We start from the raw sequence: 15,804 nt of genomic DNA, 5'->3' as shown, positions 1-15,804 counted from the left end.
GTAAAAGTCTGGGGAGTGCAGTAGCAGTTGCAGTCACTGAGTCCCTCTGATACAACATTAACTATAAAATATATTGCCCCTTGTCCTTCCAATTACCATAGACTCGCAGAAATTAATTCCTCCTGAGGTCCCATTTCCTAATGAACACTGGTCACAGGTATTATGCCCATCATCTGGGATTAAATTTGCTTTTTAAGCAAATACACTCAGCAGCTGCAGGTAGGGGTACACTCTCTACTAGCTGAAGGTTTACATTTCATTAATTAGCCTGAATGTTTAGCAGCTAAGCCCAAATATCCTGTACTAAGCATCCTGTATTCTCCTCTGGTTGCCCAAGTCTCTTAAACAACTATGCAAACTACTCCTTGTGCCCTGCATTTCTACAGAATGAGAAGTAACAAAGAAAAACAACAAGGAAAACACAACAAGGAAAATAAGGGAAAAAATAAGAAAAAGATAAAAAAGGGAAAAGGAAGGAAAGGAAGGAAAGGAAGGAAAAGGAAGGAAAAGGAAGGAAAAGGAAGGAAAAGGAAGGAAAAGGAAGGGAAAAGGAAGGAAAAGGAAGGAAAAGGAAGGAAAAGGAAGGAAAAGGAAGGAAAAGGAAGGAAAAGGAAGGAAAAGGAAGGAAAAGGAAGGAAAAGGAAGGAAAAGGAAGGAAAAGGAAGGAAAAGAAGGAAAAGGAAGGAAAAGGAAGGAAAAGGAAGGAAAAGGAAGGAAAAGGAAGGAAAAGGAAGGAAAAGGAAGGAAAAGGAAGGAAAAGGAAGGAAAAGGAAGGAAAAGGAAGGAAAAGGAAGGAAAAGGGAAGGAAAAGGAAGGAAAAGGAAGGAAAAGGAAGGAAAAGGAAAGGAAAAGGAAGGAAAAGGAAGGAAAAGGAAGGAAAAGGAAGGAAAAGGAAGGAAAAGGAAGGAAAAGGAAGGGAAAAGGAAGGAAAAGGAAGGAAAAGGAAGGAAAAGGAAGGAAAAGGAAGGAAAAGGAAGGAAAAGGAAGGAAAAGGAAGGAAAAGGAAGGAAAAGGAAGAAAAGGAAGGAAAAGGAAGAGGAAAAGGAAGGAAAAGAAGGAAAAGGAAGGAAAAGGAAGGAAAAGGAAGGAAAAGGAAGGAAAAGGAAGGAAAAGGAAGGAAAAGGAAAGAAAAGGAAAGAAAAGAAAAAAGGGGGAAAGAAGGGGGAAAAAAAGGTGGGGAAAAAAAGGGAAAAAAAGAAAAAAAAAAAGAAAAAAAAGGGAAAAAAAGCCTAGGCTTCCAAATATAAATGACCCAGCAAAGCAGCCAATTCTTATCATGAAAAGCCAGGGGTTTGATGTTTCAGTGGGGTGGGAGGAAATGAGGCTTGACAAGAGAACCTCCAGTACAAGGCAGATTTATCCTCATGGTTATAAAGCATGGCACTGCAGAGGCTGTTTGGGTGACCTGTTGGTGTCAGTCTCTTTTCTTTGTGCACAAGGTACAGCTTTTCCCCTGTAACATGTTTCTGCAAGAAAGCTCAGGACTGAATAAAGCTGGAAACTTCAGTAGCCTTTATCAGCCTCAAATTACCAGGCTATGTACACACACAGGGCATGAATCACCTCCTCAACTCGCTGGCAGTCATTCCAAAACTAAACAAACATCATCTCCTTCCCTACCCACACACTGCTAATATTTTAGCAAAATGTGGGAACACAAATTTGCTTTTCAGATAAAAACCCATTCAGTTTCCAAAAGTGTTGTTCATTTATGGCCATCTACTATTCTCATGTGATCAAAGGGCTTCTGGCCTGAGCATGTGAGCAAAACACTGCAAAACTTTGACAGTTTGGGTATTCCAAAGCAGAACAGATGTGTTATACAAACATTACACAAATAAAATCTTGTGCTACTTGCTTTCTGTGCTGCCACAACTCAGTGTGTGCAGAAAGTACTGACATTTATAGGGATTTGCTATTCCCACAGCATTTCATAACATGATGTTTTTCTCTGCAGTGCAAAGCACATCCTTAAAGACCTTGAGAAGTGGAGGAACTCTGCATTTTGCAGCACTGGACTCTGAGACTGCCAGCTTGGTCTAAAAGTGGCTTTAGGATGTGTTCTGAAGCCACCCAGGGATGGCTGCTCACTACAGCTCTGCTCACAGTGCTACAAGTCACCTGAGAAAGGGCTTTGGAACAGTGAATTACAGTCCTGTACAACCAAATGCTTCAATTACAGACTGCTACCTGTGCAAGTATCACCTAGAGAAAAACCCAATGGGTTTCTAGCTATCTACAAGCTGGACCTGCAAGAATGCCTGACATAGAGTCTGAATTATACATCCTGCCTCTGCCAGCAACTGAAATTCAATGGGCACTGGGAGGAGGCTCATTTGGCAAAACTGAAAATGCAACTTATTTGAAAATTTATGACATTTTTCAGTCTTTTGGTTGTAGTGACATTTTGTCCTTAAAGTTTCTCTACTTATTTAATAGAAGAAAAACAAAAGCTGTTCTTATTTTTTTTTGAGTATTTGCTTGTGACACACACAAAACAAGAACCACTTTGTATTTATCTTTTTAGCCCAGTAAATAAACTCATCTGCTCAAAAATCAATATAAAGTTTTTCCTAGAATTAGAATGTTCAGACATTAAAAAAATCTGAATAGCTGGGAGGAAGGCAGTCATGTGGAATGTGCCTTCATGCACCTCATGGTAGAACTGGGTTGGGTTCAGGCTGATGAACTGTGGAAAAGCAAATTGAGACATGTGACTGAGTATGTTTTGAAGCTGACCACCTCATTTGAATATATAATACACTCCTCTTAATTTCATTGCAATGTCAAACTGGGGTTTTTGGTTGGGTTGCTTTGGTTTTTTTTCCTTTTAAGAGAAGCAGCCTTGGCTGACCTTGAATAAAATCAATTCATTAAAGTCTAATAAGAAAATCAGGATTCCATTTTCCAGCTACTTTCCAGGGGGGAAAAGCATGCATTTGTGCTAACAACTTGACACTGTGATCAGTGAACATCTACAAAAGAAAAATCAATCTGCACAGATGGCCTAAATACTTGTAAATTTGTGTGTGCTTGGATTTCAACACAATTCATTTTTCTGCAGAAGATTAAGAAAATAAAAAATGTTCTATGCCATTAAGTCAGGCTATTAAGTGTAATGGTAAAATATAATTAAAGTAGGTTTTGTCACTTGCTAAGTCTCACTTTTCATCATGACAGTATGCAGCAATTCTGTTCTCAATCAGTTCCTCCAGCTCTTATTTTCCTGCTCAGAGTTGCACAGGCACTAATATTGTCCAAAACAATGACAGAAAAAGGATAGGAAGCTTTACACTCTATAAGCCATCAACAGTGAAGAGTTAAATATACTTACCACAAATAAAGCAGACAGAAGATGAAATATATTTTGAATTAATGTTCCTTTGTGGTTTTTAATGTTTAAACCAAAACAAGAAGTGTTTCCTTATTTAAGCAGATACTGGAATTGCAGCATTGTTCAGGACTGCAGGGTGTGGCTGGCTGACCTGAGGTGGATGCCAGGTGCCCACCAAGCTGCTCCACCACTCCCTTCCTCTTCAGCACAGGGACAGGGGGAGAAAAAATGGGAAAAAACTCTCCTGGGTCAAGATAAAGGCAGCTTCACAAAAGCAAAGGCAAAGGACACACATGAAATTAAGGGAAGACAAAATATTCTCAACTTCCAGTCAGCAGGCAATTTCCAGCCTCTTTTCAGGAAGAAAGGCTTCAGAAAAAATGCCATAATAATTGAGCAGTGCTCAGCAGTAGCCAAGACACTGGTGTGCTATCACACCTTTCTAGCTGCTAATACACAGCCCAGCCCTGTGAGGGGATAATTACCTCCATCCCAGTCACCCCAAAACACAGGGATAACCAATCCCATTAATGTATGTGAAATGTGATAGTTGGCTGAAAAAAGCCTTTTCATTACTTACTTCTCCACTGCATTGCAGAAACCAACTGTGTTTTCATTACTTCCTTGATCTGCTTCAATCAGCTGGATAGACCAAGGTGCAGCCTAAAAATACCAACAAGACCCCAGAAGAAACAAAGCTGAGTTACTTAGGTATGAGAAGAACAAAGACCATAAGGCTAATCTTGAATTTGGTTCCATGAGAGCCTATCACCCCTCCCCTGACTTGATGGAGTTCCAAATAAACACAAATGACTCCATTTTGACTGCACTCTAAATGCTTTCAGAAGTCAAAAAGCAGCAGCTGCCCTGGATAAAAACTGTTTTTCCCCTCCATGCAGAACATGAGGAATTTCAGACCAAGCTTTCAGGATTCACCTGGTATCAAGGCACAGATAACTCCAAAAGCAGATATTTCGTTTACAAAAGGGAGGAGGACAAACTGGAGTTTGTGCTTGAGCGTGTTTTAATCCTTATTTTCTCTCTTTCTGCCCTGTCAGGAAGCTCAGCATACCCTCAAACTCCATAAAGCTGTCAGGTAAGTCCCTAAGACAGATAAGAGGGAACCAGTGGGCTCTACTGAGCATGAAAAATCCCCCCATACTTTGTGTGAACTTGAAGAGCAGAGGTCTGAGCCTCTGCTTTGGGTGAAGCAGACCTTTGTCTGTTTCCCTGAAGTACTCTTCAGCCAGAATATAATCTCCAGGAAAGAACTTAATGCTATTACATCTGCAAGCCTTTCTGGTCCTGTAGGTACAGACATGACAAGACTTAACTGTGTAAGAGCTTTTAAACCCCTTCAGAAAGAGAAGAGGAAACTGGGACAAAAGGGTTATTTCATAATTTAAAAAGTGATTTATATAAAAGTGTGCAAATTTATTAAAAAATAACTAATAAACAGAACTTAAGGTTCTTTTTGGCTGGATAAGGAAGATCAATATGCATTAGAAGATACAAGGTGGGAAATTTTAGTTATAATTTAAAAGATGGGATGGTTATAAAAGATGAGAGATCTGCTGGGAGCTGGCTGGTGGGAAATCACAACAGCAGAACTGAAAGCTCAAAAGTCAGAAACCTCATGAGGATACAGTGAGACCCCAAACTGATGGCATGTAGTATTTTCATTGTCCACAGTACCACACAAAGCATTAGGAGAGTGCACATGAAATTTAAAGATACTAAAGGGACATCATCAGTAGAGGGGAAAATTGAAATTGTCTGTAGGGAAAAAAAATGGATAATCCTGAGGGTGTAAATAAGAGAGTAAAATTAAATTTAGCAATCTGAATCAGTGGTTCAATCCCTGGTTCCCAGAACTGCTGAGAAAAGTCCTTCAAAATCCAACACCTCCACTGGTTCATTGTTTCCATTTTCATAAGGCACATACTTTTCAATTCACCTCATCAGACAGTAATAAGAACTTCTGGAGGATGTTCACTATTTAGAAATTATGAGTGATTTGGTGACAGCTAAGAAAAACAAGCTAAGAAAATTAGCCCACAGGTTAGAAAAGGTGAGGCTGGCACATGACATTAAATGGAACTGAAGGTATTAAAAGATCAAAACCACAACAGCAAACTAAGGAAGGACAGAGAGGAATTGAGCAAGAAGGGGGACAAGACTTGGAATACATTATTTGCCACAAGGACATGGGCATGAATCCTCAAATCCTCATTTGAAGGATTTGAGGCCTGAAGAAGAGTATGATTAAATAATTACTCAAGGATAGAAAAGAGGAACCCAAAGCTGCAATCTGGATTCTCCCCTGCAGACACAGGAGTGGCACAGGAGCCCTCTGCCTTTTTGCACCTTTGCTGGCAGCATCTCTGAGTGATTCCTAATGGCAAACAAGAATCCTGTGAGGCAGTAAGAGTCTACATGACTGGAAAATACCATTTTCTAATGGTATTATTTCTAAAATACTAAGTCACTCAAAGTCATGATGGCAGAGATATATAAAGGAGATAAATAGCTCCAGCTCCAGGGATGAGAGATTTATTTTGGTCATGTCTTCTTTCTGCATGTCCAGAAACTTCACTTTCTTCTTCTTGCATATGAAGTTAAAATGTTAATTAATAGAATGTTAATTACATGATCACATTATATCACATTATTTTTCAACAGGACTTGAGTCTCCATGCACTGCAAATACGTCAAAGAGAGCGGGAAATGAGATGGAACTCCATATCAGGAGAAGTAATGACAACAGGGATGAAGCAACTGAATGCATTCCTTGATTACTGAAATTTTTTTTCATCCCTCGACTTCTTACATTATGCTAATCAAGTCACCTGAATCATCCTTCCAAATATGAACAATAATAGTGTATTTCTCATTTCTGGAGCACTCAAAAAAAATCACGATGTTTGGTCTGATGATGGGACTTGGTTGAAGATGAGTCTTGTTAGTTACTCTGAAAACATTAGAATCTAAAATTAGATCCTAAATATCGTAGACAGAGTAGCTAAGTATATCAGATAGCTTTCAGGTTTTATTTCAGTTTTCTTTCTAATATGGAAAAAAATAACATCTATTTTCATTGGGATGTTATAAAGATAATTTCTTTTATTATTTTTGAACATCTGACCTGTAATGAAAAGGCCAGAAAAAAATTAAGGTTTCCGTTATTACTTTGCATATATTTTGATTAGCAGACATTAAATAAAGCCTTGAGCCATACAACTGCATCCTAGAGCTATGGATCAGAATACCAGTATGATTTCAGCAGGGTGCATATTTCATCTTGCCTACCTATGACCCATCTCAGTTCTCATTTCCATGTCTCAGCATCCTCTGTATTTCACTCTGAAGTGTTGGCTCTCCCCTCCTACTACTTGGTTGCATTGTTTACTTGCTCTGGACCTCACAAATCCAACCTGTTCTCAGTCTTGCTGTTGTGTCCCACTTTTCCAACCCTTCTGATTGTGTTACTCAGCATCAGGTCTGTCACCCCACAGCACATTTCTTTTCCAGAACTCCCAGCCCAGCAGCAGTAACTGCTGTACAGCCCTTTTTTGCTCCTCCCTCTCTCTAAGAGTCCCTTTCACTCTTATTTTTCTTAATCATCTCAAGGTTCAGCTGCCAGCCCCTTGCCTTGGCTGTTTCTATCCTGACATGGCTTTTTCTCCCTGAAGGAATTCCTGTGACCACAGTGAATTTTATGCTACAAATCAATTCACTCCTCTCTCCCATTTCTTCCTCTTGGAGCTAAACAGCTCAAATACTTTCCTGACTTAATCAAATCCTCCCACACATTCGATTGTAGCTGCCCTTGACTCACTCAGCTCTTCTCTTCCCTCCCCTATAATTCTCTCCTCCTCCGTCACAGAAGCATTTGTGCCTGTTCTTAAATGTGTGTGTGCTTCCTCTAGCACCTCTTCTTCCCATCCCATCATTTAATCTCCTCCTGCTCATTTGTATCCCACTATTTTCTGCTTTTCTCCTGAGAAGGCTTGTTCTTTTCATCACCATGTCAGCATACTTTTCCTATCATGAGTAAAAAAACACAACAGCCTTTTGTCTCTCCACCTATTCTTCCCCTCCTCTTTTGTATTCATCACTGAAATTCTAAAATGCAGTGCACAGGATTAGTCTTAAGAGTTCTTGTCCTCAGATATATTTCCCCCGCTGCCTTCCCATCTGTCTGGGCCTGCATATGTTTACTTTTATAGTTCTTCTTATTCAGAGACATAGAAACAAGTCAATCAAGTGTCTCTTCCCCTCTTCTGTATGATACTGTCATCACTGGGACTTGAAGGCAGAAGGTGAACCTAAACTGTCTTTTAATATTCATGGTGCAGAGGTATCCTGTAGGCTATTTCAGGATTCCTATAATGATTCACACTGCTAACAAGCACTGGAGGAAAGGAAAGGTTTATCATTTTCTTTTCCCTTCTCCGTATCAGGATTTTGAAAGACAGAAAATGAGGACACATATAACATCACAAGAGTCATGGGAGTCCCATAAGACAGGGTTATTAAAAATGGCAAAATCACAAACAGAGCTGTGAACACCTGATGAAGGAGGAAAAGAGCTAAAGGGTTTGCTTCAGACAGACAGCTAAAAGAGAGAGTGTGTGTCATAGGATCCAGCTCCCACAGTCAGAGTAGATGTGTCTATTTTTAGAAAATAATTGCATATGCACACAGAAGTGCACGCAGGACATGGTGAAGGTAGGATGGGGTATATGTTTCATCCCTCAGGATCAGGGTATGCCAGCCAGACTAGACACAGAGACAGTAATCGGTCTCAACAAAAACAAAAAACAAACAAATCAAGTTCAACATAATGTACTGTTATTTTCAGTCTCAGGTTTCATATCAGACCATAAAGATTTGTCATGTTATCTTTCAAACACTTACTCTACATTTCTGTACTTATCCTTCTCTGGTAGTTTTATGGTTCAGTGAGCCATAAAATGAGTCTACTGGAGCTTCTAGACCACAATCTAGATTCTCTTCTTGTATAAAATCCTTTTGCTTCCCCTGAGGCATAAGTGTTTTATTTTTCATAAGGTCTTTCAATTAAGTGCTTCTAATCTATGTTGCAACAATGTGAGTGAATACACAAAGCACAAGGACACAAACAAGAACAAAAATCCTTAAGCACTTTTACTATAAGAACATTTCAATACCTCTCTGTTGTGTCCAGGGCCCGGGGGGTGGGTAGGTCCTGTGCTGCATCTTCTGGAAATGTTGGTTACAGGAGCTTCCCCATTTCCACTTTCTTCTCTTGCTTTTTGTCCAAATCGACAATTGTCTAAGAAAACAGGACTTGGAGCATCCAGATTGTCAAAGCCTATCTGAAACTGCAGATTTGTGTTGCCCCTTTCCACATTAGAAACTGAATTTACACTATTCCTTCCATGGAGTTCTCTCTCGTGACTGTAGGGGTGGGAATCCACCACAGAGAAGTTTCTGCAGTCAGGCAGTAAGGAAGGTCTGAAGCCAACCATTGGTGCCACTGTGCCTTGCTGCCAGTGAGGGATTGCAGTTCCAGGGTAAAGCTCTCCATGAGCAACCAGAGGATGACTGTAAAGATGCTGGTCAGGCACATTCTGACTGAAAAGGTCTGCTGGGAAAAATATATCTTCATGATGATGTGGATGGGATGAACCATAAAAAAAGAATTCGTGGCTGACTTCATCAGCTATTCGATCAAATCCCAGAGGGATGTCTCCATCAGAGCTGGAATGGCACTCTGGGTGAGATGCTTGGGGCCCAGGCTGTCCTGCACAGAATCCACTGTGTGAGAAGGGCACCCTCCCAAAGTGTGCCATGGCTGATGGGTGCCTTCAGCCCTTCTCCTCCTCCTCAGGAAAGTCTCATTATAGGTCTAGAGAGCAACGCTCACAACTGGAGATGTGTAACACTGAAACAAAGCACAGAATGGAGGTTAAAACCCAAAATAGCTCACATAATGAGAGCACTTCACTGCTTTGGTCTTTTTTTGTTTTAGAGCTTTCTCTAGAGAGTGGAAATATTTTCTTCATGTGGAGCTTGATCAGCTGTTGTCTGATCCTTATTTCCAGGCATATGATTATTTTTATAGTCATGATAATAACAACAAATTACTAATTTTATTATTATCATCCCTGACTCATAAGTAATAGCAACAGGATGCCTGAAACAGCTGATCAAAATATTAAATACTAATTCTGATTAATATTCCAAAACATCTCAATTTTTTTTCCCTATCATTTCTACCCTTGCATAGCACACAATGCAGGAAGGAAGAGTTTGTATTAATTGTTGTCAGTTCCATTCACATTTTCCTTTTTTGTGCCTCCAGTTCCTTCATATTCTGCCACTTCTTATCTTACTGTAATCAGGTGAAAAAAGTTAAGTCAAAGAATATAGAGGACATGGACCTCCAATTAATATTCCCCAAAAGATACATAAAGGAAAAAAATTACATATATAAATAAATTTCAGCCTTTTTTTGTTTCTTGTTTTACAGAAGAAATTTATCCTCAAAGCCCGAGGCTGGCCTTTTTTAGCAAATTAACAGGCAAGGGCATGACTTTCTGCAGCTCCATCATTAATGCTGTTACTAGAAAACTTCCTGATCTGATTTTGGCAAGGGACAAGTACTCCTATGGTTCAGATGGGCAGCATGCACTGAGAACTGCTGTCAGCAGGTATAAGGATGAATTTTTTAGGAAGGGAGTTTAGTTTTACAGCCAAAGTCTATTCTAGGCCATTTGCCCTAAAGGCCTTGGCCTGTTTCATTTGCTGATACAGATGTAGCCGAAAACCCACAAATGACACAGAACAGCAATACCACACACTGCACACAGTTGGGTATTTATCACCTGAAAGGAATAGAGACATCTGACTTCATAATTCAAAAAAAAAAAAAAGGTATTCCTGAGCAAAAAAAAAAAGCTATTGAGCTAAAACGTGTGTTCAGAAATTGTTAAAGCTTAGCTCCACAAATATATTTTCCATTAAGTCCTCAAGATACTGTATTTGTTTAGATAACAGCACCTTGCAATGAAAATCTGTGTGACAATGGAAGGTATTCATCCCCATTTTATTTATTTTTGTTTCATTTCAAGTCAACCTCTAGGTGACATAAGCTTCTGTCACCCACAGTGTGGAATGAGAAATGAAATGAAAACTTAAACAGGCTGAAATAAAACCTGCAACCCAGAGGCTGAACTACTGTTTCAAACACTCCACTTAGTAATTCCATGTGTTGCATGCTTGGGTTTGCTTTAACCAAGTTGGAAAAAACCCACATTTATGAAATCATTCTAGGCCAGATAACCAAAATTATACATACCACTTTGAATGGTGATAAAATGCAATTACAGTTCTGTAGCTTTCTCTCAGAATGAATGCTAAGTTCACTAGGGTTTTGGAGAAAAATGACACCATTAAAAAAAAAAGGCATAACAACAAAAGTTTCTTGTACAAAATTGTCCTAATTTACAACTTTCTCTGTTTTTCATTTCTGCAGCAGGTAAATAAAAGAAAGAACCAAGAAAGAAAATTATACCACCATTAAATCAAGAAGTATGAGGTCTTCCACTCCTTTTTTAACCCATCTTGAAAATTGGAACATTTCAGGAAGAAATAGAAGATAAAATAATGAAATCTCCCTCCAATCCCATCTTCCTTAAAAAAGCTTGGCTGTCTGGAAGACTACAAGACATAGAAAATACCTTTTACTCTTTTCAACTGTTCCTAAAATATTTTCCTTGCATTTCAAACAAATTCTGTTTGTGATGGCACATAAATACCTAACATCAAACCTTGAACAGGCTGTGACCTCTGCTCAGAAGCATCTTGTGTCTTGAATAAGGGCTTGTATTTCAAACTGACCCTGAGAGAGGAGGGTCAGCATGCCATGGTGCAAATCTCCATGGTCTAAGTCCTGCTAGTGCTGGCTCTGCATTTGAGCCAACTCCTCACCCTTTTCAAAGCAGCACACAGAGGTCAGGGGAGGATCTGGCTCCTCGCCAGCCACTATTTCACCTTCTGAGTCTTGTCAAGTGCATTGATAAAACAATTTGCAAAAATCACTAAGGAGGAAAAATTTATATGAATTTTTTATAAAACGCCCAAGTTTTTGTTGGGTTTTTTTTTTGGCCTTGTGTTTTCTCAATCCAAATTTAATTTTGGAGGGTTTGGCTTTTTCCACCCACAGCTATGAAGCCCTCCTTGTCCACTTGAATGACAGCTGTATGTTCACACAACGGTGTGGTTATGGGAGCAGGGGTTTTAAAGGGAGAATCACAAGAAATACTGTAAAATATCCACTACAAATCAAGAGACTTGAGAGTCTCACAGCATTGCAAGCACCATGCAAGCACACAAAACCACTTTCCACACGTGGCCATGCTCATGAATCCCCCTAAAAAAGCCTGGCACTCTGCGGGCTCAATTTTCGCTTTTAGCGATCCCAGGAGGAGATGACTGGGGCACTTGCTAAGCAGTAAGAATATCTGTTGCAACTCCTTACCTGAAACACAATTTTTTAGAAGGATCTAAAGCCTCCTGTGCCCTCCTGCTCACAGACATTTTCAGGTGACCTATGTGCTTTCAGTATTAAGGGGGTGTAACTTTTCCATCAGGAGCTTTCCTTCCTGCTTAACCGGTTTATGGCGGTGATGATTCTCTTCCCAAGGCATCCCTCAGGGAAAATTCAAGCTGCAGGAGCAATAAAAAGCTAACACCTTATCTATTCTCCTTCTCAATTTGGAAACCCAACCATACTTTTTATTTTTTTAATATATATATGGTGGTAGATTATCTTGTACTTTCAGTGTGAGTTTCCAACATGCTTAAAATAACAACTCCATTAAAGGGGAAGAATTGCCGCTTAGGAAGATTTCTGCACAAGAATAGGAGGAAAAATTTTTCTCTGCTCCATCTACCTGCTCCAAAAGGAGCCTCCAGCTCCTGTCACAGGGGAGGGGGGACAGTACAAACCTCTGATGGCAGAGTGGCCCGCTGGCTTTGGCTCCTCAGTGTGCAGAGCTGGGAGAACACAACAGTAGAAGAAATATCCCTCTCTTATTCTGGGATATTTCCCAGGGACCACTGAGGACCTGGCTCCCTGCAAAGGGCCTGAAGAGCCGCATTAAACACAGCACTGGCCACATCCATCTTTCACAACCTCAAAGGGCCCAGTGCCCTCCATAAAAGGGAGAAGCAGACGCTGCTCCAGACACAACACAGAGAGAGTTCCCTCAGGGACCACTCGCCTTCACACTTCATACCATTCCTTAAAAAGTTAGAATTTGCTCCACTGAAGTGGCTTTTCAGAATTCAAGCAAAATCCCAAGGTTGCAACAGGCAAGGAGATATCCTCAGAAAGAGGGAGGGAGGAAGGGTCAACAAAACAGTAATTCAGTTATAAAAAGCCATGCAATAAAACTGAACAGGTTAGGATAAAACATATAAAGTTAATAATTAATAGTTGATATCTCGTATCTGATAAACTGAAGTTATAATTTGATAAAATTAGCACTACAGGAAAAAAGCCCTAGCCTTTAAAGCACAAAAGCTGTCAGTGATGTCAGTGTGTTTTAAAAGCAGTTAGACAAGGACAAAACTTAGTTGGTGAAAGGTGATGCATTTTTTTGTCATATATTCTCCATATATTCTCTTAAAATATCAACTTGCTCTATAAGCTATTTGTGCCATTTGTGCTGTACCATCCTCATTTCCAGTGATTACTGTGAAGTGATCCTGAGAGAGAGGAACACACCAGGTTTTAGGAGCTGCCATTTCAGAGTTTGTGCCAGTGTGGTGTTGCTTCACCTCACAGGGATTGGACACAGCTGAAGGAGGAGGAGGAGGATTGGAAAACAGGAAATACTCATGGGAAGAGCTCATGTTCCAAGCACACACAGAAGGCTGTACACACATAATAAAAACTGAGCTGGGACCTCTCTCCCCGTGGTCATTTCCACGAGAAGCCTATTAAGGTTTTTCTTGAGAAACTGAACATTTTCAGAATTTTCCCAGGCTTTTAGGTGGCTATTTCTCTGTTTCATGCTTCCCATTAAAGCAGCAGACAAGGAAGTGCTGAGTCACTTTCTAGCCTCACTCCTGGAGCTGCCAAGAATTGCCTCCTCCTCTTTTGCTGGCATGTGGGACAAAATTTCCAGAGACACAGAAACCCAGACAGTCCCTGGGATGTTCCCTTCCCCTCTGTTAGACACTCTCATTGCTCCACCAGCTGGCAGGAGCCACAGCTCGCTCAGGTTAATATTAAATTAAATAATTTGATTTAGCTGTGCACGAGTGTACTCTTTGGAGGCAGGGCTGATACAAAAAGAGCTGGCAAAGCAATCATTCCACACCCCCAGGATGAAGCACAAGATCTTCAGCAGGTTTTACTCACAGGGTTGCTTCACAGGCAGTGCGGAGTTTCTGAAACAGCGCTCTTGCCTTTGGAGCCTGCAGGCTTCCAGTAATAACAGGCTTGCAAAGGGAAAGCAGCAAAGTGTTTTAGCAATCCGTGGGGATGGAAAACTGGCTGAACAGAGAGCCAGTGAGAAACTGCTCCGTTTCATAAGAAACCCATCCTCTGTGCTCCTATTCTCCAGTGCCACCTACTGCCACTTCCCAAAACTGTGAGGCAGGAACAGAGATCGCTGCGTCTGAGCTTTGTAATTTTGTCCATCACCATCCCTGACAAGTATGGTCCCTCTCAGAAAGCTGTTCTTTGTAGGAAAGATTGATGATTCTCCAGGTCCTGCTTCTCCTGGGGCAGCGCTCCAAAGTACTGCTGCACCAAAGGGATGACAAAGTGTCAGCAAAACTACAGAGATACATCAGGGCTTTTCCATGTGCTGGCAAAAAATAAGTAAATGCCAGGATGTTGTGTTTAAGTAGCAGATGAACAAGAACACTGGTTAAAGATTAAAAAGAGGTTGTTTTGTTATTACAGGCTCTTTTTTCTTTCTCACAAGTTTCATCAAGCAGGGGTTGTGCCCTCCTACCTGTTTAGTAAAACCCAGCAGAGCAGATGCTGCTGGGCAAAGAAAATAAAAGTTGCAACAGACACAGGTTGAGTCATTACAATGATTCATCAGTGAAGGAGACATTTGTTGGAAAGGGCAAGGAGGACTTTTCAGTTCTGAAAACACTCCTCACCCTCTGTTTACTCACACAGAACACGAAAGGGAAAGGACAGAGAGGAAGGAGGGGGTGGGGAGGGAGCAAAGTTCCAATTTTCTAAGAAGAAAAAATTGAAAAAAAAAAAGTTTAGCATAAAAAACATTTTCACAGGCTCTGCTGCCACCTCCATCTAATACACAAAGTTACTAAGTTACCAACACCCTCCTGGGGTTTGAAATAGGCTGTTGTGAAAGAACAACCTCCACAGCCTGCACACCCTGACTGCACAGCTAGCTAGGACTAAATGTAGCCCACAGAATCTAATCTCTCCTTTTATTTGAACATCTTTTGTACTTTGATCCTCTGAAAGGAACAGCGCCCTTCAACAGCCTTGTTCCTGGCAGAAACAATTACTCTGGCTGAAAAAAAAAATTAAATAATCAAATAAATCCCTGAAAAAAATTAGGTGCTGGAATGGAGGACAGTCTTAATGTATATTAAAATATGCAGCTGAAATAAGGCAAGCAGGCAATTTATTATATGTATACACACAGATACACACACGTGAAGGTTTATATTTGTGTATCTAAACACGTGCATTTGCATACAAGTATAAATATGTGTACATTTACATACATATACATACTTATATACATAGATCTCTCTATAAAAGCCTAAAATAGGTATATACATAGAAACACCTATTGGATGATAAGGGACCCAAGAAGAGAGCTTAAATTATTCAGAGAAGAAATCAACCCACAAGTTCCAGCTCAAAGTCAAAAACCCTGAAGCTGACAAGTGCTTAAAGCCAAAGCTCTTGCTCATAAGGCTTCATAAATTTCACTTTTTTTTCCTTCCATTTCTCTTACCTTCTCTGTTTTTGCCACCCTTTTCCTGTGCTATTCTTCTCCTCTTCCCACTCCAGTGTGCCTGCTCAGTGGCTTTCTGGGAAATTGGCTTTGCCATTCCAGGGTGCTCAATAGGGTTTGTTGACCTTCTAGAAACCGTTCACACCACAGACTGCACAAAGATAAAAACACTCCTGTGTTTTCCACTGGCACACTGGTGAGATATGTTGTGTTTAAGCAGAAGATAAATAAGAATATTGGCTTGAAAAAAATAAAATGCTTGGGCCTTCTGCAAGGCTGCCAGAGCAGAAGGAGGGCAAAGAGCCCCCCAAAGGACAGAGCTCAACCACCCACTCTGGCAGACCAGAGCTCTACTGCCTTCACCAAAAAAATAATAATTCTTTAAACACAAGAGCATCTCTATTTGCAATACTGCCCATACTGCAGTATTACAGCAGCTTAAATAATACAATTCTCCCTGAA

The 15,804-nt window shown here is 40.4% G+C and overlaps 1 protein-coding gene across 1 annotated transcript in view; it reads right to left on the bottom strand.

Moving 5' to 3' along the window:
• Nucleotides 1–15,804, bottom strand: part of PIK3C2G (phosphatidylinositol-4-phosphate 3-kinase catalytic subunit type 2 gamma) — a 242,715-nt gene that overhangs the window by 176,983 nt on the left and 49,928 nt on the right. Inside the window, exons 3-4 of the mRNA XM_059472329.1 lie at nt 8,527–9,263; nt 3,915–3,997 (exon numbers count right to left, since the gene is read on the bottom strand). Coding sequence (XP_059328312.1) covers nt 3,915–3,997; nt 8,527–9,171 — 728 coding nt within the window. The 5' untranslated portion in view covers nt 9,172–9,263. The remainder of the gene's footprint in view (nt 1–3,914; nt 3,998–8,526; nt 9,264–15,804) is intronic.

This window comes from Ammospiza nelsoni, chromosome 5, assembly GCF_027579445.1.
Source record: "Ammospiza nelsoni isolate bAmmNel1 chromosome 5, bAmmNel1.pri, whole genome shotgun sequence".
Classification (NCBI taxonomy): Eukaryota; Metazoa; Chordata; class Aves; order Passeriformes; family Passerellidae; genus Ammospiza; species Ammospiza nelsoni.
Note: the sequence above shows the minus strand (reverse complement) of the source record. Positions and strands in the feature narration are given on the sequence as shown.